At 39.2% G+C, this 24630-nt stretch overlaps 1 protein-coding gene across 3 annotated transcripts in view; it reads right to left on the bottom strand.

Moving 5' to 3' along the window:
* Positions 1 to 24630, bottom strand: part of KLHL5 (kelch like family member 5) — a 93269-nt gene that overhangs the window by 1674 nt on the left and 66965 nt on the right. For all 3 annotated transcript variants that reach the window (XM_027544282.1, XM_027544283.1, XM_027544284.1), the window contains 4 exons: positions 13487 to 13711; positions 9607 to 9769; positions 6256 to 6468; positions 3571 to 3742 (listed from right to left, as the gene is read on the bottom strand). In XM_027544282.1, coding sequence (XP_027400083.1) covers positions 3571 to 3742; positions 6256 to 6468; positions 9607 to 9769; positions 13487 to 13711 — 773 coding nt within the window. The remainder of the gene's footprint in view (positions 1 to 3570; positions 3743 to 6255; positions 6469 to 9606; positions 9770 to 13486; positions 13712 to 24630) is intronic.

Below are 24630 nucleotides of genomic sequence, written 5' to 3'. Positions count from 1 at the left end.
AGAGTACACAAAATACACTGCTGCCTGGGATCTGCTTACTCTGGAGGAACCACTGACTTCACAGTTATTGATGACCTTCTCAGCATGGCTGAAAAGTCTAAACTCATTCTACTACTTGTTAGCAGAGTGAATAAATAACACATATCATCCACCCAGCTTCTTGGGAGTGAAAACAAACCTGGTGAATAAACTCTACACCCGTGAGAACAGTGAGACAGAAATATGAGCCACTTGGGAGAAAGTATAATCTTCTGAATAAGCAATAATTCTTAAATATTTCACTTATTGTCTTTTTTTTTTTTCCCCCAAAAGTACTCTAGACACTGGAGTAATTCATAGTGGAGATAAGTGTAGACAAGAAGAGTTTTAAAATAAAGACTACTTTGAGCCCAGTAAGAATCTATGCATTTGAGCTAACAGAATTAAAACATTAAGCATTTGGAAAGGGTTTTGTTTTGTACCTATGCATGTACGGATATGTCGTAAAGTGTTTTTGTCAAATGGTGGTGGGGGTTAGTTTCTCAGTCATGTCTCTTTGTAACATCATAGCCTGCCAGGTTCCTCTGTCTTTAGGATTATCCTGGGAGGAACAGTTAAATGGGTTGCAATTCCCTTCTCCAGGAGATCTTCCCAATCTGGGGATGGTAACCCAGGTCTCCTGCTTGGCAGGCAGATTCTTTACCACTGTGCCACCTGTACATGATATCAAAATGACCTTCTAGTCATTTTGACTCTCCTCTCCTGACCAATTAAGGATACACCTGACTTCAACGTGAGTGAATTCATGGTTGTTTTCCACCTGAATCAGTTGTTTTCATCACTGTTACATCTTTTTGATTAAATAACCTATTTTAAAACCATATTTACTTACAGTATTCTAGAAGTAACCTCCAAGTCATTTAAATCACAATGTCTGTAATTAGTAGTTTTTCTCAAAACACTCAAGACACTGTCTCTACCCTGTGAACAGTCGATGTTGTCATGATAACCAGCTAGAAAGTTTAGCTTTGAAAATTTACTAAACGCAATGTGGTCACCTGTTTTGGGTCAATGCTGGTAGTGGGGTGAGTGGTAGCTTAAGACTTCATAATCATATTTCATTTCCTATGCAAATAAATGTCCTCCTGTCCATTTGTAGGACCATCGAATGGAAAACATTTATTTTTCAGATACTATGGTTATAAGTTCACATTTGGGAGCTTTAAAATCACTTATATGTGGAATCTAAATAATGCAACAAACTAGTGAATATAACAACAACAACAACAATAAAACAGACTCATGGATCTAGAGAACTAGTGGTTACCACTGGAGAGAGTGGAGGAGCAAAACAGAGGTAGAGAATTAAGAGTTACAAACAACTGCGTATAAAACGGGGCTTCCCAGGTGGCACAGTGGTAAAGATTCTGGCTGCCAATGCAGAAGACCCAAGAGAAGTGGGTTTGACTGATCCCTGGGTGGGATCCCCTGGAGGAGGAAATGGCAACCCACTCCAGTACTTTTGCCTGGAAAATTCCATGGACAGAGGAATCTGGCAGTCTACAATCCATGGGATAACAGAGTCAGACACGACTGAGCAAACACATGTATAAAATAAGCCACAAAGACACACTGTACAACACAAGGAATACAGTCATCTTTAAATTGTTAATCACTATATTGTACACTTGTAACTTATATAATATTGTATACTAATTGTTCTTCAATAAAAAAATTTTAAAAAGTAATGGAGATGGCATGTAAAGCAAAGGGCTGTATGGTCACAGATTATGAATTCTGATACAGAGTGATTCAGCATAAAGTATTAATTATCTGTAATAGCAAGTTTGAAATAGATTTCCTTATAACTGGCCTAAGGGCTTAAATGAAATACATTTCAGGAAAAGAGAGTCTTCTTTCTCTTCTTGGGTTCCTCAATTATCTTTCACAACTTCTTCTGCCATGGTAGGAGGCTGATGGTAGTTTCTAATGAAATTCTGTAGCTCTAACTCAAGTCCTCAAATTATGCCTTCTCCCCTTCACCAAGTGATCTCACTTATTTAAGAAATAAGATCAAGGTTATACAATCTAAGTCTCTTTACCTACCATTCTCTTCACCTGAAAATACTTTCTATCTTTCAATCCTCATATTCTCATCTTCCCCTCCAGTTTTGGAGGATAAAACCTTTCCTCCAGTCTGAGGATAAAAACTTTCCTCCTGCCTTTGCCCTCAATTCTGTTTTCTGTCCTTCTTTTCAGAAAAATGCCTTCAACTTTGCTTTCTGTCAACTCTCCTGTCTTCATCTTTAATTGTGAAAAAGATTCTAGGCTCAAAATTTAACTCCCACCATTTACCTGCTGTGTGACACTGAGTCAGCTATTTAGACACCTCATCCAATACAGTGAGGAGATAATAGTACTTACCTCATAGAGTTGTTGGGAAGATTCTTTAATGTGAAGTGCTTAGAACAGAGCCAGGTACATAAAATGTATTAAGTGTTAACTTTCTATCATTATCATTATTTTAAAATTGTATGCCGCTCTAGCTTCCACATTTCCTTTTAATCTTCTGGTGGCTTCTGCTTCTATCACACTCTCAAAGGTCCTGACAACTTCATGAATGACAAATCTTCTTCATTCTTTTATGTTATTGAAATCTTCTCTCCTTTATTTTAATGCTCTATTTCACTATCTACTAAGATACTCTCTGATCATTCTTTTGCTGTTTTCTCCAGAAGCTGCACCTCTCTAGACAACCTGCTGCTGCTGCTAAGTCGCTTCAGTCGTGCCTGACTCTGTGCGACCCCATAGACGGCAGCCCGCCAGGCTCCCCCGTCCCTGGGATTCTCCAGGCAAGAACACTGGAGTGGGTTGCCATTTCCTTCTCCAATGCATGAAAGTGAAAAGTGAAAGTGAAGTCGCTCAGTCGTATCTGACTCTTAGCGACCTCATGGACTGCAGCCTACCAGGCTCCTCCGTCCATGGGATTTTCCAGGCAAGAGTACTGGAGTTGGGTGCCATTGCCTTCTCCGTATAAATGAAGCAACCTTCTAAATGTCCTTTCACCCAGCCTTCACTTACCCTGCCCCAACCCAATTTACCTTGGCCCCAGCTTCTGACATGTGGATTTTCTATTACTGCATTGCTCTCTCAGTTAAAAGTCTCCACTGGATTCTCACTATCAAACTCTTTAGGCTAACCATTACAGACCTCCATCCTGATTCCAACCTTCCTCTCCAAGAATTCCTACTCTTCTCAATCATGGAGTCTTATAACCAGCCCCACTTCCTCAAGATAGCCTGCGTATTTCCACTTTAGTGACATTTATTTAATGTTTTCTTACATTAATAATGTTTTCTTACAATTAATAATTTCTCTGAGTATTAACTCACACTTTAAAGGTAATTTTGAATTTTAACTATACTATAAAATTAAACACTCCCTCTGTTTTCTTATATTTAATTAAGAGATGACTTTATCTTGCTTATGCTATGTATTTTGATACTGGACATAATTAGGGTCTGTTTTACCAAAAGAATTGTTTTTAACAAAAATACAGTAAGTGTAATAATGAAACATGAAATGCCATACCTGGGTCCACTCATTTGTCTGGGGATCATAAGCCTCCACTGTATTAAGATAAGTCTGTCCATCATACCCTCCAACAGCGTATAATTTATCACCAAGTAAACAGACCCCCACAGCATCTCTGCTGATGCTCATAGAAGCCACTGCAGTCCACATATCTGTTTTAGGATCATATCTGAAAGGAAATTTTAGAAATGGAGCTGACATTATTCTCACAACACTTTACATAAAATCCTTCTGTCCTTTAATCCTATTTTATGTCTTATTATCTATTACATAATGAACACATTTTAGAGAAAAAAATCAGTATTTTCCTGAAAACTTATAAATTACAACAGAATTATTTTACAGATGTGTAACATTTAAACTAGTCCAAAAGAGCTCATGTGAATGTTTAAAACTGCTTTAGGGTTTTAGATTGCCTACTGCAAATCTGAAGAAATCAATTCATGAAGCTCTGCATAAGATGGGTGCTCTATGTAAGATGACTAACAGCCTCAACTGCAGGTTTTTGTTGCTTTTTATGTTTTTTTTGGGGGGTGGTGGTGGTGGTGCTGGGATCGAAACCTATACCCCTCACAATGGAAGCTTGGAGTCCTAACCACTGGACAACCAGGGAATTCCCCTCAATCACTGTTAACTGCTCATTTTTAGAGTTTCTTGTCCTTTTCATGAAGTACGTTAACTAGAACTGCTCCCAAATTGTCTAAGAGCAGATACACCATGCTAAGATGACTTATATTGCTTCCAAATGACTTATCTATGCTTCTTGTATTAATGAACAGCTTTTCACTGGGTACGGTCCTATAGTGGGCCTGTAATTTATGGGACAAAGTGTTTAAACACTTCCATATATCTTTCCTGGATTTTAACATGCAGCAGGCAAAGTCTGAATTATTTTCTTCCTGACACAGGTGAAACATAGGTGTTAACTATCTTGCTTTCTCAAAAAACACCAACTCTGCTTATTATTTTATAGAAAGCACTCACTGTCATCTACAAACCTTCATTTTTTATCCTTCTTTTAGTCATTTATAATTTATTAAATAATTCACACACATACACATATTTGTTAACTTTTCATTGCTCTTTAAAATCCAAGATCCTTAACAGGGCTTCAAGACTCTACAAGATCTGCCCCGACCTCCCCCTACTACTTTCCTGCCACTTCTGTCATTCTGTGTTCTCCAGTGACAGTGGCTGCCTTCCAGTTTTGAAACATATACCTTTCTGATGTGTTCATACACACTCCTACTCAATTTACTTCCTGCTGCTGCTGCTAAGTCGTGTCAGTCGTGTCCGACTCTGTGCAACCCCATAGACGGCAGCCCAAAAGGCTCTGCCGTCCCTGGGATTCTCCAGGCAAGAACACTGGACTGGGTTGCCATTTCCGTCTCCAATGCATGAAACTGAAGAGTGAAAGTGAAGTCGCTCAGTTGTGTCCGACTAGTAGTGACCCCATGGACTGCAGCCTACCAAGTTCCTCCGTCCATGAGCTTTTCTAGGCAAGAGTACTAGAGTGGCTTGCCATTGCCTTCTCCAAAATCTACTTCCTAAATCCCTTCAATTCTCTGGATCACACAGAAGATGGGCGGGGGCGGGGGCGGGGGGGTGGGGGGTGCAGCTGAACCACTGTCCAGAGCTTGTGTTGATGTCAGGCTCTTTACCTAGACCCATATATGAGTTTTGAACATGGATAACTTGTTCAAGTTTTAAGTCTTACTAGCCCTTTATTTTCTTTTACTATTTCATACTACTTCATTTTATATCAAAACATGTCAGAAATGTCCCTTTCCTTTTTGCTTATTTGCTTCCAGCTCCTAATTCATTCTCTGTAAAATTCATCAGACTCCTTTTCTTACTAGGTACAATATCCAGTACAAAATAGGTACACAGTAAATGTTTGTCAAAGGATTCAATTAATGAATTATGTAATCAATTCTAAGGTAACACTGAGGGAAGACTCTGAGGGGGTTGCTGGAGACAGATCAAGAGATGGCCTGAGCAAACCACCCAGTATATACAGAGCTCATAATGAACTGCCTTGTTTGTGGGTGCTCAAGTTGGAGAAGGCGAGGGTGGGATGATTTGAGAGAACAGCACTGAAACATGTATATTATCATATGTGAAATAGATCGCCAGTCCAGGTTCGATGCATGAGGCAGGGTGCTCAGGGTGCACTGGGATGAGCCGGGGGGATGGGACGGGGAGGGAGGTGGGAGGGAGGGTCAGGATCAGGAACACATGTACACCCATGGCTGATTCATGTGAATGTATGGCAAAAACCACCACAATGCTACTGCTGCTGCTAAGTCGCTTCAGTCGTGTCCGACTCTGTTCGACCTCATAGACGGCAGCCCACCAGGCTCCCCCGTCCCTGGGATTCTCCAGGAAAGAACACTGGAGTGGGTTGCCATTTCCTTCTCCAATGCATGAAAGTGAAAAGTGAAAGTGAAGTCACTCAGTTGTGTCCGACTCTTAGCGACCCCATGGACTGTAGCCTACCAGGCTCCTCCGTCCATGGGATTTTCCAGGCAAGAGAACCACCACAATATTGTAAAGTAATTAGCCTCCAATTAAAATTTAAAAAAATAAAAACAAACCAAAAACAAGAGTTATTAATTTGTGTGGGAGTGTCAGAGGCTTAGGTTTGTTGATTCATTCCTAGCTTTCTTTCACAGGAGATACCTCTCCACACAGTCCGACAGCCTGGAAGTCAAGTTGGATGCAGGTGCGTCGTGTCCCCCGATGGCATACAGCAATCCGTTCCAGGTAGTGACTCCTACTCCCCCTCTCCTTTTTGACATTTGTGCACAGAGTGTCCACTTATTAGTATGAGGATCAAAACATTCTACTGACTTGAGACAGGAACTTCCATCACGACCACCAACTGCATAAAGTCTATAAAAAGAACAAATTGAATGGGAAATAAGAGACAGTCCTATTATTATGCATAGGACAAAGAAAGAGGTTATTCTTATGGTATTTCATTGAATTCAGGGTGTCATCAGTTATAAGAAATACTGTCAATCTATGTGCCATTAAGAACGAAGATGTGCTACCTATTAAATGGCACATGTATATATCATATATTTGTATATATTACATATCATTCTGTACATACATAAAAAAGAAAACATAAACTCACGTGAGCAAAGATAACTTTTTCACAGCTGCCATCTAACTGACAAGTTACCACTGATTGTAGAGTACATCACAATTTTAGAGATGTTAAAGTGTGTCTTAAAACAGATAAAAGATGATATATAAATATACCATGACATTTCTTAAATAGCTAAGATAGGACTTGGTGATAAAAGAAACTAACCTCTGAGCACTACCACAGGTGAGGCACTCTACATGTATTAATTTAATCATTACAGTGATCCTATGACAAACTATTTGTATCCTTGTTTCACAGGTAAAGAAACTGGGATTCATGGAGATTAAGAAACTTGCATGTGGTCACTCAGTAAGAAGGAGAAGCGGACAACAGTTACATTAATGAGCAGTTGTACAGTCAACAGTCATCTGGGATGTATTTGTAATAGTGAAATACGAGAACAGAACTATCGATTCAAATATACTCATCTACTAGACAATGTTTAGGACATTAAAATATCATATTTATATTCATTGGTATGTTAATGTTCTAAACGTTGCCTAATAAACCAATAGAAATTCATTATCAATCAATACACTGCACTAAGATTATTATTAATTATATTATTACTACTGCACTAATAAAAATATTATTTTAAAAAATAATTTTATTTATTCAGTTTTGGTTGTGCTAGGTCTTCATTGGTGTGTGAGCTTTTCTCTAATTGCAGTGAGCAGGGGTTACTCTCTAGTTGTGGTATGAGTACTGCTAACTGTGGTGGCTGCTCTTGTTGCAGAGCACAGCTCTAGGGTGTGGGCTCAGGAGTTATCGCTCACAGGCCCTAGAGCATAGCCTCACTAGTTGTGGCACACGGGCTTAGTTGCCTTATGGCATGTAGGATTTTCCCAGCCCAGGGATAGAACCCAAGTCTCCAGCATTGGCAGGTAGGTGAATTCTTTACCACTGAGCCACCAGGGAAGCCCTAATTAAAAATATTTTTACTCTGATCTTAAAATATGTAAAATATTTTAAGTATTTGGACATATAAATGTTTTTTATTCAGCACAAAATCTTCTTAGACTTACTATTCACCTGGGAAACTCTTTGTAGATATTTTTCTATCAGTTTTTTGTAAAATAATAAATTCAGCTTACTGCATGTACAAAAGCTTACACATTTTGAATTTATGGATGCCTTAGTTAATATTCAGCTATCTTTTAATTCTTAAAGAATAGCATTTGAACTATATCAAATTTCTACCCATTAAAACTCTTAAGTATTTATATTTGGGTAGATATACATATTTAAAAGAAATATTTCATAATTTTAATTCATTATTTGTAATACCTGTGCCACTCAAGTGAAGTGTTAGTCGCTCAGTAATGTCTGACTCTTTGTGACTCCACAGACTACAGCCTGCCAGGCTCCTCTGCCCATGGAATTCTCCAGGCAAGAATACTGGAGTAGGTAGCCATTCCCTTCTCCAGGGGATCTTTCTGACCAGGGATCAAACCCAGGTTTCAAACTGGTTCTTAAATAATAACATAACATATCTTAAACAGTAAAATATAGTTGCAGCAGTATATTGTTTTAAACTTAAAATATATTAATAGCATGGAATTTGAAATTTATTTGAAACTTCAACCTGTTAAAATTTTATGTTAAAAACTTTTTTTTGATGTTACCGCCTTAATAGTAAACTGTCCTCATCTTAAACTAATACTTGTTAGAGTAATTATATAAATACAGATCACAGAATGTTAAAAGGAATCAACAACTAGAAATGTCAATAACTAAAAACACATATACACATGCACAGTTTAATAGGATTTCAGGTACTGTACACTCTTCACAGTGAATTCCTGGGTCTTCCTTGTGAAAAGTGGTATAGGACACTAATTAAGAAAATGGACTCTGGAGCCAGACTCTCTGAGTTTGAATCCTGGTTCTACCACTTATCACTTACTAGCTGTGACTTTGGACGAGTTATTTAATCTCTATCTGCCTGTACTTTATCATCTATAAAATCTAAATCTTTTAATAATCAGTAACAATCCTACAAATAATTTTAAGTTTCTGTATTTTAACCTTTATTCTTTTCTCTTTCTGGAGATGATGATAAAGCATTTTAAATGAGTAAAGTTATGTAACAAACAACTTTTATTTAATAACCATATAGGTCTTCATTTTATGGAAGAAAGGCCTGGAAAAGATACTATATGTTTTAGTCTTTGAGTAAACAAGAGCTATTAGTGGTGGCTCTATCCAAATATGTTTATTTAGAGCAGACAAGAAACAAGGAAACATGTCTTTCTAAATGCATTCTAGTATTCAGCAGTTTACCAAGATAAGAAAGAAGTGTTAAGGAAGGAAAGGCTTCCCCCACAGCTCACTGGTAAAGACTCCACCTGCTAATGCAGGAGATCTGGGTTCAGTCCCTGGGTTGGGAAGATCCCCCAGAGAAGGAAATGGCAACCCATTCCAATATCCCTGCCTGGAAAATCCCATGGACAGAGGAGCCTGACAGTCTACAGTCCATGGGGTTGCAAAGAGTCAGACACAACTGTGCGACTAAAACACACACATATTTAAGTAAGGAAAAATCAGTAGAAGAGATGGAAGGAATTAGAGAAATACGAGTGAGACTATATAATTAAAAAAAAAAAAACTTTTCAGTTACATAAACCACCAGATTTTGACTATATTGAATATTTATATACAATTTACTTAAAATAACTAGAAATTTATAATATCTGTACATTAAAATAAAACCCTAACTTAATGTTGAGCTATTTATTTTTAGAACTATTATAAAAAAGAGACTAAAAAGTTTGTTTACATCATTCAAAGTATTTCTCTCATGATTTCTATGTATCTTTTAAGTTGGACATGCTATAGCTTGATACATTTAAGTGGAACTTTAAATATATCCTTACTTTCCACTTAGTACAGCCACACCAACTGTGCTCCTGGGAGTGGACATGGTAGCAACAAAGTTCCACTGGCGAGCCTGAGGGTCCCATCTCTCCACTGTATTCAGATAGCTCCAGCCATCATGTCCTCCTACTGCATACATAGGACCTTCCAGTACAGCCACGCCTACAAGGAGACAGGAAAGAAGCAAACTGAAAAACCTTTCATTGAAATCTAAGTAAAATGAACCTTTAAGAAGCAAATTTAACTGAGCAAAAATTGATGATAAATATTTATGACAAAGACATTGCTTATGAGGGACACAGCTCTTCTTGATAGATAGGTGGGTGGGTAAGGGGGAGAAATAGCACTGTAATTCTGGTCTTAAAAGTTTTAGAGGCAGCATTTTGAGGCCCAACAGGGGAAAGTTATTTAAAAAGCATACAATATGCACAATTTTGCCATATTTAGAACATTTTTCAACAATTTGGATTTACAATATATTTGAAAACAGCAATTTCATTCCTTTCTTCCTTTAATTCAAATTATGAGATTTTGCTCGTTAGATTTGATACCACAATATATTGGTCTGATTCATCACAAGAGAACCAAGTCAGCTTCATATGTTCATTTATTCAACAGCTACTGAGCTTCTACCACGGGCCAGGTACTTAATGGAGCATAACAGATAAGGGCTCTGCCCTGACGGATCTAATATTTTACTTGGGAATAAAGGAAAAAGGTAGAGAGGATCAGGGAGACCTCTCGGATAGACTGATGTTTGAACAGAAATGTGAATGAAGTTAGGAAACCAGGCTTGAAGGTTATCTAGGAGAAGCGAAGGTGAGACAAAAGGACTAGTATATACAAAGGCCCTGAGGCACAGTGTGTCTGTGGTATATACAGCTAGGAGGCCAGTTGGTGAGTAAGGGGGAGAGAGTAGTGGATGAGGGGAAGGGTGGACTCAGATCATGTAGTGGTCGGGACAATTGTAAGGACTTTGGATTCTACTCTAAATGAGATGGAAAGCCAGTGGAGGGTTTTGGGAAGTGACTTAGCAACAGCAGCAGGAGTATGACATGACCATAGTCCGGTAAGATATAAATACATATCACCTGAAGGCCAAAATACAAATATTGTGATACAAAGACATCTATTTTTGTGAAATGATAGCCAGATGACATAAATAGTCACCGTCCATGCAGGAACCAAATCAACATACCATCCTACTCATTTGTGTCCTACCAGTACTAGCTATAGGAGATTACCTATCTATCTCCAAATATACATAAAACATAGACAATTTTATATTTTTACATGTGTGTGAGTGTAATTAAGTAATTTAAATTTAAAATTTACTTAAGATTTCTTCTGTAAGTTCAAACATTATTTTAAATAATGTTTATAACGTTTATTATAAGGTAAATTAGTAAGAACAAAGCTGTTCTGAACATAAAATGGAAATAAAGGCTTAAAGAAGACACTTTGAATGATATGGTCATTCTCCTTTGAACTTGCTACAGTTCAATAAACTCTTTTGTATGGTACCTAGAACTAATGATAGTATCCCATGCACAATCTCATCTGTATAAGACATAGGTAGATAATGGCCATTCCCATTCTATATACTGTAAGAAATTACATTAAGTTAGAATTGACTTTCTTTTCCCCATAATAGAGGAACGTTTGCAGCTGAATCATACTTTTGACCCTGGATTTTATGCTCAACACAAATTTAAAAGCCTCGTTGAAGCTGCTTTTAAGATATATCTTCCCACTTTGTGCCTATGTAATAGTTACCAACAAGGTCCATCTAGTCAAGGCTATGGTTTTTCCAGTGGTCATGTATGGATGTGAAAGTTGGACTGTGAAGAAAGCTGAGCACCGAAGAATTGCTGCTTTTGAACTGTGGTGTTGGAGAAGACTCTTGAGAGTCCCTTGGACTGCAAGGAGATCCAACCAGTCCATTCTAAAGGAGATCAGTCCTGGGTGTTCTTTGGAAGGAATGATGCTAAAGCTGAAACTCCAATACTTTGGCCACCTCATGTGAAGAGTTGACTCATTGGAAAAGACTGATGCTGGGAGGGATTGGGGGCAGGAGGAGAAGGGGATGACAGAGGATGAGATGGCTGGATGGCATCATCAACTCGATGGACATGAGTTTGGGTGAACTCCGGGAGTTGGTGATGGACAGGGAGGCCTGGCGTGCTGCAATTTATGGGGTCGCAAAGAGTCGGACATGACTGAGCAACTGAACTGAACTGAACTCAATAGTTATTTTATGGATTCAAGATTACTATTTGTTTTGTTTGCTGAATTTCATGTAGTTAATTTTAAGCTCCTCTCTCAGTACCTTAGCCCCAACTCCCTGGTTTTACTTCCTTATCTAACTTGAAACTTAAGATCATCTTTCATTGAAAGCTAATTGCAACTAGAAGAATCCCTTGTCTCTCTGATCTTTTGCTGTTCCCATTACCATACCAAGCTTCATGCCTAGATAATTTTCATTGGCATTTTGGGCAATCTCTACTCTGGTGCTCAGTATTAATAAACTGGGTATAGTATAAAGCCATCTTATCTAAACTCAACTATCTCTTCACTATAACTCATTCATCTTTTATAATAACCTATCAAATTCTTTATTGCAACTATTTTAAGCCTTTTCCAAAACTCTGATAAATTGACAATATGGTAACAAATTCTCCCTCTCCCAGAAGACATGTCTATTTGCAATGGGATTCTGTAGGTCCTCCCATCAAGAAGTGGAGTCTATTTTTCTACCTTTTGAATCAGGGCTTGCCCACATGACTTAATTTAGCCAATGGGATACTACCAAACATGAGGCAAGAAGCAGCTTGAAAAATGTTTGTGCACTGGGACTTACCTTCTCTTGCTGCTTTTGAAACCCTGTGACTCCCACCATGAGAATAATACTGGGCTAGCCTGAATGATTAGAGGCATGTGGCCCAATTGCCTCTGCTGCCTAGGCTGAGAGCCGGTGTACCACTGTACATGTGAGTGAGGCCATTCTAGATCAACGACCAACTAGCCTGCCTGCCTACTCCAGATTCATGAGAAAACCCAGCGGAAATCTTCTAAGTCAGCCCAGACCAGAAGAACTGCCAGGCTGATGCACAGATTCATGAGCTAAATAAACAATCCTTGGTTTAAGCTTCTACGCTTTGGAGTGGTTTGTTATATAGCAAAATCTGGGTGATATACATACATTTCAAGCCCCATCTAATTTTATAATATATCCACCTCTTCACTCTCAGCAAACAATTCTTTCCATTTTTTTCTATGAGAAAAGAGAAGTCATCTGATACAAGATCCCTAAATTCTCTTCTGTCCATTTCAGAATGAGTCATCAGTTTCTTGAAGATAAAGACATTGTCTTCCTCATCTTTATATATCTACAGAACAGAGAGCATGGCACACAGCACATGCTAATCAATATTTGCTCAGTGAATTACTGAATTAAAGAATGAAGAGTCTCTATCATGACATTCTCTGTGCTACCTCAAAATTTTTCTGCATCTTATTCATTTCTGCTTAAAAACAAAGGAATATACATGAAAAAAAAATAATGCTAAAGATCTTTAAATAAGCATTTCAATTAGATAACATTAAATGTCAACATAGAACACACATGTCAAATGGTAGCTTGTCAGTCCGTCGTGCTACACCATAATTCTTAAATATTCATGTTTTCACTTGTGCTGGCTGCACATATACATGCTTGTTTTCTCTGCTTCTGCTTCTCAGATAACAGGGAGCATGAGGGAATGCTGGTGACTGCTGTTGGCTCAGCAGCTGCGACACTGATCTTTTGCCAGGTAAAGACTGTGAAAATGCCATACAGGCCTATACGTGAAAGTATGAACAAATCTGCAGTTATCTCACCAAGGCCATGCCTATGTGTAGACATAGGAGGCATCACACTCCAAGTTTTTGTTTTAGGGTTGTAGCATTCTACAGTATTCAAAGTCTTCAGTCCATCTCTTCCTCCAACCACGTACAGTTTGTCATCTAACACTGCAACACCGAACTGCAGCCTCCGCCCGTTCATAGTTGCTACAGGAGTCCACATATTTGTACGAAGATCATACTTTTCGATGCTTGTTGCTCCTTAATAGTAACAGAAAGAAGTTATGCAAATAAAAAGCTCGCTATCATTGAGTATTTTATGAACTTAGACATATAAAAGTATAGGATTAGCACTGACAATACTATTTCTAATATGTTCCAATAAGCACCTGCATGATCTCAACCTTGCCTGTATCCCTGCCCTCATCTCCTTCTACTCTCTAGTGCTTACACCAGACTCTGGTACTAGAAGGTCAAGTGGGAAAGGACTGTCTGTCAAAGAGGGCTGAGAAGCAACAGCCAGAAGGGAAGAAAGCAGGGTAGTTTAGCACAATGGAAGCCAAAGTAAAAAAGAGGATCAAGTAAGATGAAGACTGAAAAGTATGACTGAATTTAGCTACATGGAGGTCATTCATGACTTTAGGGAGAGTCCTTTGTTTGAGCAGTTGAGACAAGACCACGAGGTGAGGAAATGGAGAAAATGAGCATCAATCATTCCTCTAAGAAGTCTGGCTACAAAAAGGTGGAGAGAGATAAGAATTATTTGGTGGGCTGAGGGAAGTTTTGTTTTGTTGTTAAAAGTGGATAAACCTGAGTTAATAATGGGAAGGATCTAGCCATGGGGAAGGAAGTTGAAAATACACGAGATGAAGGGCTCCTACTGAACAGTGAGAGTTCCTGAGAAAACATGAAAGGGCAGTATCAGGGCCCAGGTGAGAGGCTGTCTTTCATAGAAGGAGGGGGGATACACACTTCACCGAAACCAGGGAAGGACAAGAGCTGAAGAGTGGATGCAATGCTTTGAAAATCCTAAGCGTGGAAAGTTTGGGGAATGATGGTGTCTACATGTTATCAAGAATTACAAGATCCAAAGAACTCTTCTATTTTCTTTATGAGGTAAGAAGAGTGGAGTTAAGGTTAAAAAAAAAAAAAGACCTACTCCTCTAAACAAAGAGCCAATTCTCAGTAGTTTAGCTCAGTTCAGTTCAGTCGCTTAGTCGTGTCTGACTCTTTGCGACCCCATGAACCGCAGCACACCAGGCCTCCCTGTCTATCACGAACTCCTGGAGTCCACCCAAACCCATGTCCACTGAGTTGGTGATGCCATCCAACCATCTCATCCTCTGTCATCCCCTTCTCCTCCTGCCCTCAATCTTTGCCAGCATCAGGGTCTTTTCCAATGAGTCAGCTCTGTGCATCAGGTGGCCAACTACTGGAGTTTCAGCTTCAACGTCACTCCTTCCAATGAACACCAAGACTGATCTCCTTTAGGATGGACAGGTTGGATCTCTTTGCAGTCCAAGTGACTCTTAAGAGTCTTTTCCAACACCACGGTTCAAAAGCATCAATTCTTCAGCGCGCAGCTTTCTTTATAGTCCAACTCTCACATCCATACATGATCAATGAAAAAACCCTAGCTTTGACTAGACAGACCTTTGTTGACAAAGTAATGTCTCTGCTTTTTAATATGCTGTCTAGGTTGGTCATAACTTTTATTCCAAGGAGCAAGCGTCTTTTAATTTCATGGCTGCAGTCACCATCTGTAGTGATTTTGGAGCCCAGAAAAAGAAAGTCAGATACTGTTTCCACTGTTTCCCCATCTATTTCCCATGAAGTGATGGGACCAGATGCCATGATCTTAAGTTTTCTGAATGTTGAGCTTTAAGCCCACTTTTTCACTCTCCTCTTTCACTTTCATCAAGAGGCTTTTTAGTTCCTCTTCACTTTCTGCCATAAGGGTGGTGTCATCTGTATATCTGAGGTTATTGATATTTCTCCAGCAATCTTGATTCCAGCTTGTGCTTCTTCCAGCCCAGCGTTTCTCACAATGTACTTTGCATATAAGTTAAATAAGCAGGGTGACAATATACAGCCTTGAGTACTCCTTTTCCTATTTGGAACCAGTCTGTTGTTCCATGTCCAGTTCTAACTGTTGCTTCCTGATCTGCATACAGGTTTCTCAAGACACAGGTTAGGTGGTCTGGTATTCCCATCTCTTTCAGAATTTTCCACAGTTTATTGTGATCCACACAGTCAAAGGCTTTGGCAGAGTCAATAAAGCAGAAATAGATGTTTTTCTGGAACTCTCTTGCTTTTTCTATGATCCAGCGGATGTTGGCAATTTGATCACTGGTTCCTCTGCCTTTTCTAAAACCAGTTTGAACATCTGGAAATTCACAGTTCACGTATTGCTGAAGCCTGGCTTGGAGAATTTTAAGCATCACTTTACTAGCGTGTGAGATGAGTGCAATTGTGCGGTAGTTTGAGCATTCTTTGGCATTGCCTTTCTTTGGGACTGGAATGAAAACTGACCTTTTCCAGTCCTATTGCCCCTGCTGAGTTTTCCAAATTTGCTGGCATATTGAGTGCAGCACTTTCACAGCATCATCTTTCAGGATTTGAAATGGCTCAACTGGAATTCCATCACCTCCACTAGCTTTGTTCACAGTGATGCTTCCTAAGGCCCAGTTGACTTCACATTCCAGGATGTCTGGCTCTAGGTGAGTGATCATACCATCATGATTATCTGGGTTGTGAAGATCTTTTTTGTATAGTTCTTCTGTGTATTCTTGCCACCTCTTCTTAATATCTTCTGCTTCTGTTAGGTCCCTACCATTTCTGTCCTTTATTGTGCCCATCTTTACATGAAATGTTCCCTTGGTATTTCTAATTTTCTTGAAGAGATTTCTAGTCTTTCCCATTCTTGGCGGCGGCCGAGAGGACCTACCCCACGTCCAAGGTAAGGAGTACGGCTGGCCTTTGCTGAAGCAGCAGTGAAGAGAGAGATACCCCATGTCCAAGGTAGGAGAAACCCAAGTAAGATGGTAGGCACTGAGAGAGGGCATCAGAGAGCAGACTGAAACCACAATCACAGACAACAGGCCAATCTGATCAGACGGACCAAAGCCTTGTCTAACTCAATGAAACTAAGCCATGCCCGTGGGGCCACCAAAGACGGGCGGCTCATGGTGGAGAGGTCTGACAGAATGTGGTCCACTGGAGAAGGGAATGGCAAACCACTTCAGTATTCTTGCTTTGAGAACCCCATGAACAGTATGAAAAGGCAAAAAGATAGGACACTGAAAGATGAACTCCCCAGCTCGGTAGGTGCCCAATATGCTATTGGAGATCAGTGGAGAAATAACTCCAGAAAGAATGAAGGGATGGAGCCAAAGCAAAAACAACACCCAGTTGTGGATGTGACTGGTAATGTAAGCAAGGCCCGATGCTATAAAGAGCAATATTGCATAGGAACCTGGAATGTTAGGGCCATGAATCAAGGCAAACTGGAAGTGGTCAAACAGGAGACGGCAAGAGTGAACATCAACACTCTAGGAATCAGCGAACTAAGATGGACTGGAATGGGTGAATTTAACTCAGATGACCATTATATCTACTACTGTGGGCAGGAATCCCTTAGAAGAAATGGGAGTAGCCATCATAGTCAACAAGAGTCCGAAATGCAGTACTTGGATGCAATCTCAAAAACGACAGAATGATCTCTGTTTGTTTCCAAGGCAAACCATTCAATATCACGGTAATCCAAGTCTATGCCCTAACAAGTAACACTGAAGAAGCTGAACAGTTCTATGAAGACCTACAAGACCTTCTAGAACTGACACCCAAAAAAGATGTCCTTTTCATTATAGGGAACTGGAATGCAAAAGTAGGAGGTCAAGAAACACCTGGAGTAACCATCAAATTTGGCCTTGGAGTACAGAATGAGACTTCTGCCAAGAGAATGCACTGGTCATAGCAAACACCCTCTTCCAACAACACAAGGGAAGACTCTACACATGGATATCACCAGATGGTTGACACCAAAATAAGACTGATTATATTCTTTGCAGCCAAAGATGGAGAAACTCTATACAGTCAGCAAAAACAAGACCGGGAGCTGACTGTGGCTCAGATCATGAACTCCTTATTGCCAAATTCAGACTGAAATTGAAGAAAGTGGAGAAAACCACTAGACCATTCAGGTATGACCTAAATCAAATCCCTTATGACTATACAGTGGAAGTGAGAAATAGATTTAAGGGACTAGATCTGATAGACAGAGTGCTTGATGAGCTATGGATAGAGATTCGTGACATTGTACAGGAGATAGGAATCAAGACCATCCCCAAGAAAAAGAAATGCAAAAAAGCAAAATGGCTGTCTGAGGAAGCCTTACAAATAGCTGTGAAAAGAAGTGAATCAAAAAGCAGATAAACGAACATTGGGGTACATGTGTCTCTTTCAATTCTGGTTTCCTGAGTGTGTATGCCCTTAGAAAAGGCAGAGGAACCAGAGATCAAATTGCCAACATCCGCTGGATCATAGAAAAAGCAAGAGAGTTCCAGAAAAGCATCTATTTCTGCTTTATTGACTATGCCAAAGCCTTTGACTGTGTGGATCACAATAAACTGTGGAAAATTCTGAAAGAGATGGGAATCCCAGACCACCTGATCTGCCTCTTGAGAAATTTGTATGCAGGTCAGGAAGCAACAGTTAGAACTGGACATGGAACAACAGACTGGTTCCAAATAGGAAAAGGAGTACGTCAAGGCTGTATATTGTCACCCTGTTTATTTAACTTACATGCAGAGTACATCATGAGAAATGCTGGACTGGAAGAAACACAAGCTGGAATCAAGATTGCTGGGAGAAATATCAATAACCTCAGATATACAGATGACACCACCCTTACGGCAGAAAGTGAAGAGGAACTAAAAAGCCTCTTGATGAAAGTGAAAGAGGAGAGTGAAAAAGTGGGCTTAAAGCTCAACATTCAGAAAACGAAGATCATGGCATCTGGTCCCATCACTTCATGGGAAATAGATGGGGAAACAGTGGAAACAGTGTCAGACTTTATTTTTCTGGGCTCCAAAATCACTACAGATGGTGACTGCAGCCATGAAATTAAAAGACGCTTACTCCTTGGAAGGAAAGTTATGACCAACCTAGATAGCATATTCAAAAGCAGAGACATTACTTTGCCAACAAAGGTCCGTCTAGTCAAGGCTATGGTTTTTCCTGTGGTCATGTATGGATGTGAGAGTTGGACTGTGAAGAAGGCTGAGTGCCAGAGAATTGATGCTTTTGAACTGTGGTGTTGGAGAAGACTCTTGAGAGTCCCTTGGACTGCAAGGAGATCCAACCAGTCTATTCTGAAGGAGATCAGCCCTGGGTGTTCTTTGGAAGGAATGATGCTAAAGCGGAAACTCCAGTACTTTGGCCACCTCATGGGAAGAGTTGACTCACTGGAAAAGACTCTGATGCTGGGAGGGATTGGGGGCAAGAGGAGAAGGGGATGACAGAGGATGAGATGGCTGGATGGCATCACTGACTCGATGGACGTGAGTCTGAGTGAACTCCGGGAGTTGGTGATGGACAGGGAGGCCTGGCGTGCTGCGATTCATGGAGTCGCAAAGAGTTGGACACGACTGAGCGACTGATCTGATCTGATCTGATCTGATGGCAGTTCTATTTCCAGTTTTTTAAGGAATCTCCACACTGTTCTCCATAGTGGCTGTACCCCAATGTTCATCGCAGCACTGTTTATAATAGCCAGGACATGGAAGCAACCTAGATGTCCATCAGCAGATGAATGGATAAGAAAGCTGTGGTACATACACACAATGGAGTATTACTCAGCCATTAAAAAGAATACGTTTGAATCAGTTCTAATGAGGTCGATGAAACTGGAGCCTATTATACAGAGTGAAGTAAGCCAGAAAGAAAAACACCAATATAGTATACTAATGCATATATATGGAATTTAGAAAGATGGTTAACGACAACCCTGTATGCAAGACAGCAAAAGAGACACAGATGTATAGAAGAGTCTTTTGGATTCTGTGGGAGAGGGAGTGGGGGGATGATTTGGGACAATGGCATTAAAACATGTATAATATCATATAAGAAACGAATCACCAGTCCAGGTTCTATGCAGGATACAGGAAGCTTGGGGCTGGTGCACTGGGATGACCCAGAGGGATGGTATGGGGAGGGAGGTGGGAGGGGGGTTCAGGATGGGGAACACATGTACACCCATGGCAGATGCATGTTGATGTATGGCAAAACCAATACAATATTGTAAAGTAAAAATAAATAAATAAATAAAAAATTTGCAAACTGAAAAAAAAAAAAGGGCAGATAAAGGGAAAGATATACCCATTTGAATGCAGAGTTCCAAAGAATAGCAAGGAGATATAAGTAAGCCTTCCTCAGTGATCAATGCAAAGAAACAGAGGAAAACCCTCAGTTATGAAGAGTTCAATTAGTATCTACTTTACTTCTCTCTTCTAAGCCTCTAATACAACATGCAATCAGTGCTATTCTTATAGCACTACAATCAAGACAAGCATTTATTCTGAAATATTTGTTACAACTAGGTCATCAGAGCACTGATGGCTATTGATGTCTCCTAAAATTAGGAATAGTTTTGCCATTATACATATGGCAAGAAACCTTGAAAGTCTTTAATACATGTGTGTATCCATATTTTTGTTGTTGTTTAGTTGATACATTGTGTCTGGTTCTTTTGCAACCCTATGGACTGCAGCCCGCCAAGCTCCTCTGTCCATGGGATTTTCCAGGCAAGAATACTGCAGTGGGTTGTCATTTCCTTCTCTAGGGAATCTTCCAGACCCAGAAACTGAACCCATAGCTTCTACCGAGTCTCCTACACTGCAGGCAGGCAGACTCTTTACTGCTGAGACACCAGGGCTGTGTGTATGCATATATTTTTCTTAAATTAGTGTTACTATTTTTATTTACCTTATAAAAGTTTTAAGTTATTTGAGATAAATACTGAGTCTTTTTCCATTGTAGCATTCTCAAATGTCATGTAATAGACTCTGTTGTATATAGCAGCTGTTGAAAAATATTTTTGAATTTGAATAATCTTTGTGATTTTTAGCCAAAATGAGGCTTTACTGATACAAATATTTTTATGTAATAGTATACTTGAATCATCACTCTAAACTTGACCTTAAAAACTTCTTTCTTCCTCAAATAAAAAGCCCCTGCTACTTATCTGTCCTAATTTGAATTTTGAGTTATTCCTTTTATTTATTTATTTTTAATTTAATTTTATTTATTTTTTTAAATTTAATTTTATTTATTTTTTTAAATTTTATTTTATTTTTAAACTTTACATAACTGTATTAGTTTTGCCAAATACCAAAATGAATCCACCACAGGTATACATGTGTTCCCCATCCTGAACCCTCCTCCCTCCTTCCTCCCCATACCATCCCTCTGGGTCGTCCCAGTGCACTAGCCCCAAGCATCCAGTATCGTGCATCGAACCTGGACTGGCATCTCATTTCATACATGATATTTTACATTCCTTTTAGATCCAGTTCACTAAGCAGTATCAGAGGCATATGAATTAGTAACTAAAAATTCTTTTGTTAATATCAAATGCAATTCTTAAAGACGTTAAGATTTTAAAATCTGAAACATGTATCTTAAAAAATGTTATCTCCAAATAACAAAAATCTTAGTAATTATAAAAATCCTATGTAAAAGCTTGGAATTTCCCTAATTTATACTGAAGGACTGACCTTTAAAAAAAAAAGTAAGTACAAATATATCCTGATACCATTTTAGTGGCTATTTAGAACCATTACTAGCTCATTTGGGGGTTCTATACTAAACAGATATATGAAGGGACCAAGAACTCAATAATCAAGACTCCTATCTAACTAATGCAAATTGCTCTTCATTAAGTCATGGGTGGAGGAGCCTGGTAGGCTGCAGTCCATGGGGTCACTAAGAGTCGGACACGACTGAGCGACTTCACTTTCACTTTTCACTTTCATGCACTGGAGAAGGAAATGGCAACCCACTCCAGTGTTCTTGCCTGGGGAATCCCAGGGACAGGGGAGCCTGGTGGGCTGCCGTCTATGGGGTCACACAGAGTTGGACATGACTGAAGCAACTTAGCAGCAGCATGAAGACACTGGGAATAAGATAAAGCCTTGGAAGATAGCTTGAGTAGGACAGAACCTCAGAGTATTCGATTATTAAGAGAGACTTAGAAATAAATTTGGTCAAACTGCAAAGGCCAGATTACAGAAAGTCTTGAAACCTAGAGAGAGGATTTATACTTTGTGCAGTAAAGAAATTAAGATTGCTGAAGCTTTTGAGCAGAGCAGCGGCATGTTAACAGAAGTTAACATGGGAATTAAGCAGAGTATAGTGTCCAAAGTCAAAATGCCTATCTGTATCTTGATTCCATCACTAATTAGCTGTGTGAGCCTAGCAAAGTTATTTAACTTCTCTGTCTCAGTATCCTCTTCTCTAAAAGAGGGCAGTATGGCAGAAAGTGAAGAGGAACTAAAAAGCCTCTTGATGAAAGTGAAAGAGGAGAGTGAAAAAGTTGGCTTAAAGCTCAACATTCAGAAAACAAAGATCATGGCATCTGGTCCCATCACTTCATGGGAAATAGATAGGGAAACAGTGGAAACAGTGTCAGACTTTATCTTTTTGGGCTCCAAAATCATTGTAGATGGTGACTGCAGCCATGAAATTAAGACGCTTACTCCTTGGAAGAAAAGTTACGACCAACCTAGATAGCATATTGACAAGCAGAGACATTACTTTGCCAACAAAGGTCCGTTTAGTCAAGGCTATGGTTTTTCCAGTGATCATGTATGGATGTGAGAGTTGGACTATGAAGAAAGCTGACCACCGAAGAATTGATGCTTTTGAACTGTGGTGTTGGAGCAAGGAGATCCAACCAGTCCATTCTGAAGGAGATCAGCCCTGGGTGTTCTTTGGAAGGAATGATGCTAAAGCTGAAACTCCAGTACTTTGGCCACCTCATGCAAAGAGTTGACTCATTGGAAAAGACTCTGATGCTGGGAGGGATTGGGGGCAGGAGGAGAAGGGGACGACAGGATGAGATGGCTGGATAGCATCACCGACTCGATGGACGTGAGTTTGAGTGAACTCCAGGAGATGGTGATGGACAGGGAGGGCTGGCGTGCTGCGATTCATAGGGTTGCAAAGAGCTGGACATGACTGAGTGACTGAACTGAACTGAATTGAGTAACATACAGCTCTGAAAGTTGCTAGGAAGATGAAATGAAACAATGTAGGTCAAGTCCTTAGCATAATGCCTGACATTTACTAAGAATATAATGAATGCTACTCCCACAAAAATAACATAATCAAAATTTGTGAGTTGAGAGAAGGCTAGCTGGAATTATCAGGACAGCAGTGGAGATTTCGAAGAATTAGGAGTCATTTGAAAGAAGTCACTTGGTGACTATCAGAATGTAAGTTTGAGAGAGAGAAGGAGAGAGGAGATAAGTATTGTTTACTTGGCTACTTAGAATTCAAGTTCCTTCCCCAAGTTTGAGGACTCTTCCTATGTATGTATGAGCCTTGATGGGAGCCAGGAACCCATCTCCCAGAAAACTGAAAAGGCAGGTCTTTCTTTTTAAAAAAAATTTTTACTGGAGTATAGTTACTTTACAATGTTGTGTTAGTTTCTACTGTACAGCAAAGTGAATCAGTCATATGTATACATACAACCCCTCTTTTCTGGACTTAAGACAGTCATTGTCTTTGGAATTTTGGGGCCTATGACTGACCTAAAGCTAGTCAAATGGATGTCTGAACTTGGAATTTAAGACCTAAAGCAGGATTTATAAAGAAGCAGGGACAGTGGATGTAGTCCTATCCATTTCTCAATAGCCTTCCAATAAATTCCTTATTTGCTTACATGAGCCAGAGTAGATGTCCTCTGAAAAGCACTGAACTATGATCACAAGTTCTCAAGTCTGAGAGACATGGTCAGAGAAGATTTGAATACATGACGTTTAAGGTGAAAACCAAACGTCAAATATGTATTTTATACAAGTTGGAAATATGAGAATAAAATCAAAGTGCAAGACTTATTTTGTGGAATCTGAAATATGATACAAATGAACTTATCTACCAAACAGAAACAGACTCACAGGCATAGAGAATAGATGTGGTTGCCAAAGAGGAGCGGAGGTGGGGGAGGGATGAACTGGGAGTTTGGGATTAGCAAATGCAAACCATTTTATAGAAAATGTTAAACAACAAGGTCCTACTGTATAGGACCTACACAGGGAACTATATTCAATATCCTATGATAAACCATCATGGAAAAGAAAATAAAAAAGGATGTATACAGAACTCAATCACTTTGCTATAGAGCAGAAATTAACACAATACTGTAAATCAACTATACTTCAATAAATTATAAAAAATCAAAATGTGAGAGTATAATTAATACAGAGATAACAGTTAAAGCCTTGAAAAAGAGAAGGAAAGACTGAGGAGAAGAGTTTAAGTGCTGGTAATGACTACAAAGCTAAGCACCAGTTCCAGACATATAGCAGGTTATTTAGTAAATATTTGCAGATCAGTTATCTGGACAGTGGATGTCTCCAAAAATGCTCAAATACTTACGTTATAACTCCAATCAGTTATCTTTATGTATTTCTAGAACACTGAGTCATCAAGTCTATATTTAAAACTTAAGCATCTATATATACATAGCACTATATGCTATGTGCAATAATAGCTATATTTATATTTATTTATATTTTATAATCTAAAAGTTAAATCACAATGCAAGATTTTCAATTAGAGCTCACGTTTTGATATTTCTTAGAAACATCATATAGAGGAGAAACCTTTAGATATGATCACTGCATCAAGTGTTTTAGTCATACAAGTAATACAAGAGAACTGAGACCACAGCGGTAGCTAGAAGTCAGAGGTATTGTCAGGAGCCTGCAAATTATTAGTACTAGGAATTCAGAGGAAGAGGAGATCAATGTATGCTGAGAAAAAATACACATAAACAGAAAGCTTCTAGCACAATATCCGGCATTGAGTAGGCACTGGGCATGGTGTTTGTTGTTATTAATGTTACTATGAATAACAAATGCTGCAAGAAGGGTACAAAGATTTCCAGATACTCTTGA

This window comes from Bos indicus x Bos taurus, chromosome 6 (assembly GCF_003369695.1).
Source record: "Bos indicus x Bos taurus breed Angus x Brahman F1 hybrid chromosome 6, Bos_hybrid_MaternalHap_v2.0, whole genome shotgun sequence".
In the NCBI taxonomy this organism is placed as follows: domain Eukaryota; kingdom Metazoa; phylum Chordata; class Mammalia; order Artiodactyla; family Bovidae; genus Bos; species Bos indicus x Bos taurus.
This window is presented reverse-complemented; position numbering and strand designations above follow the sequence as displayed.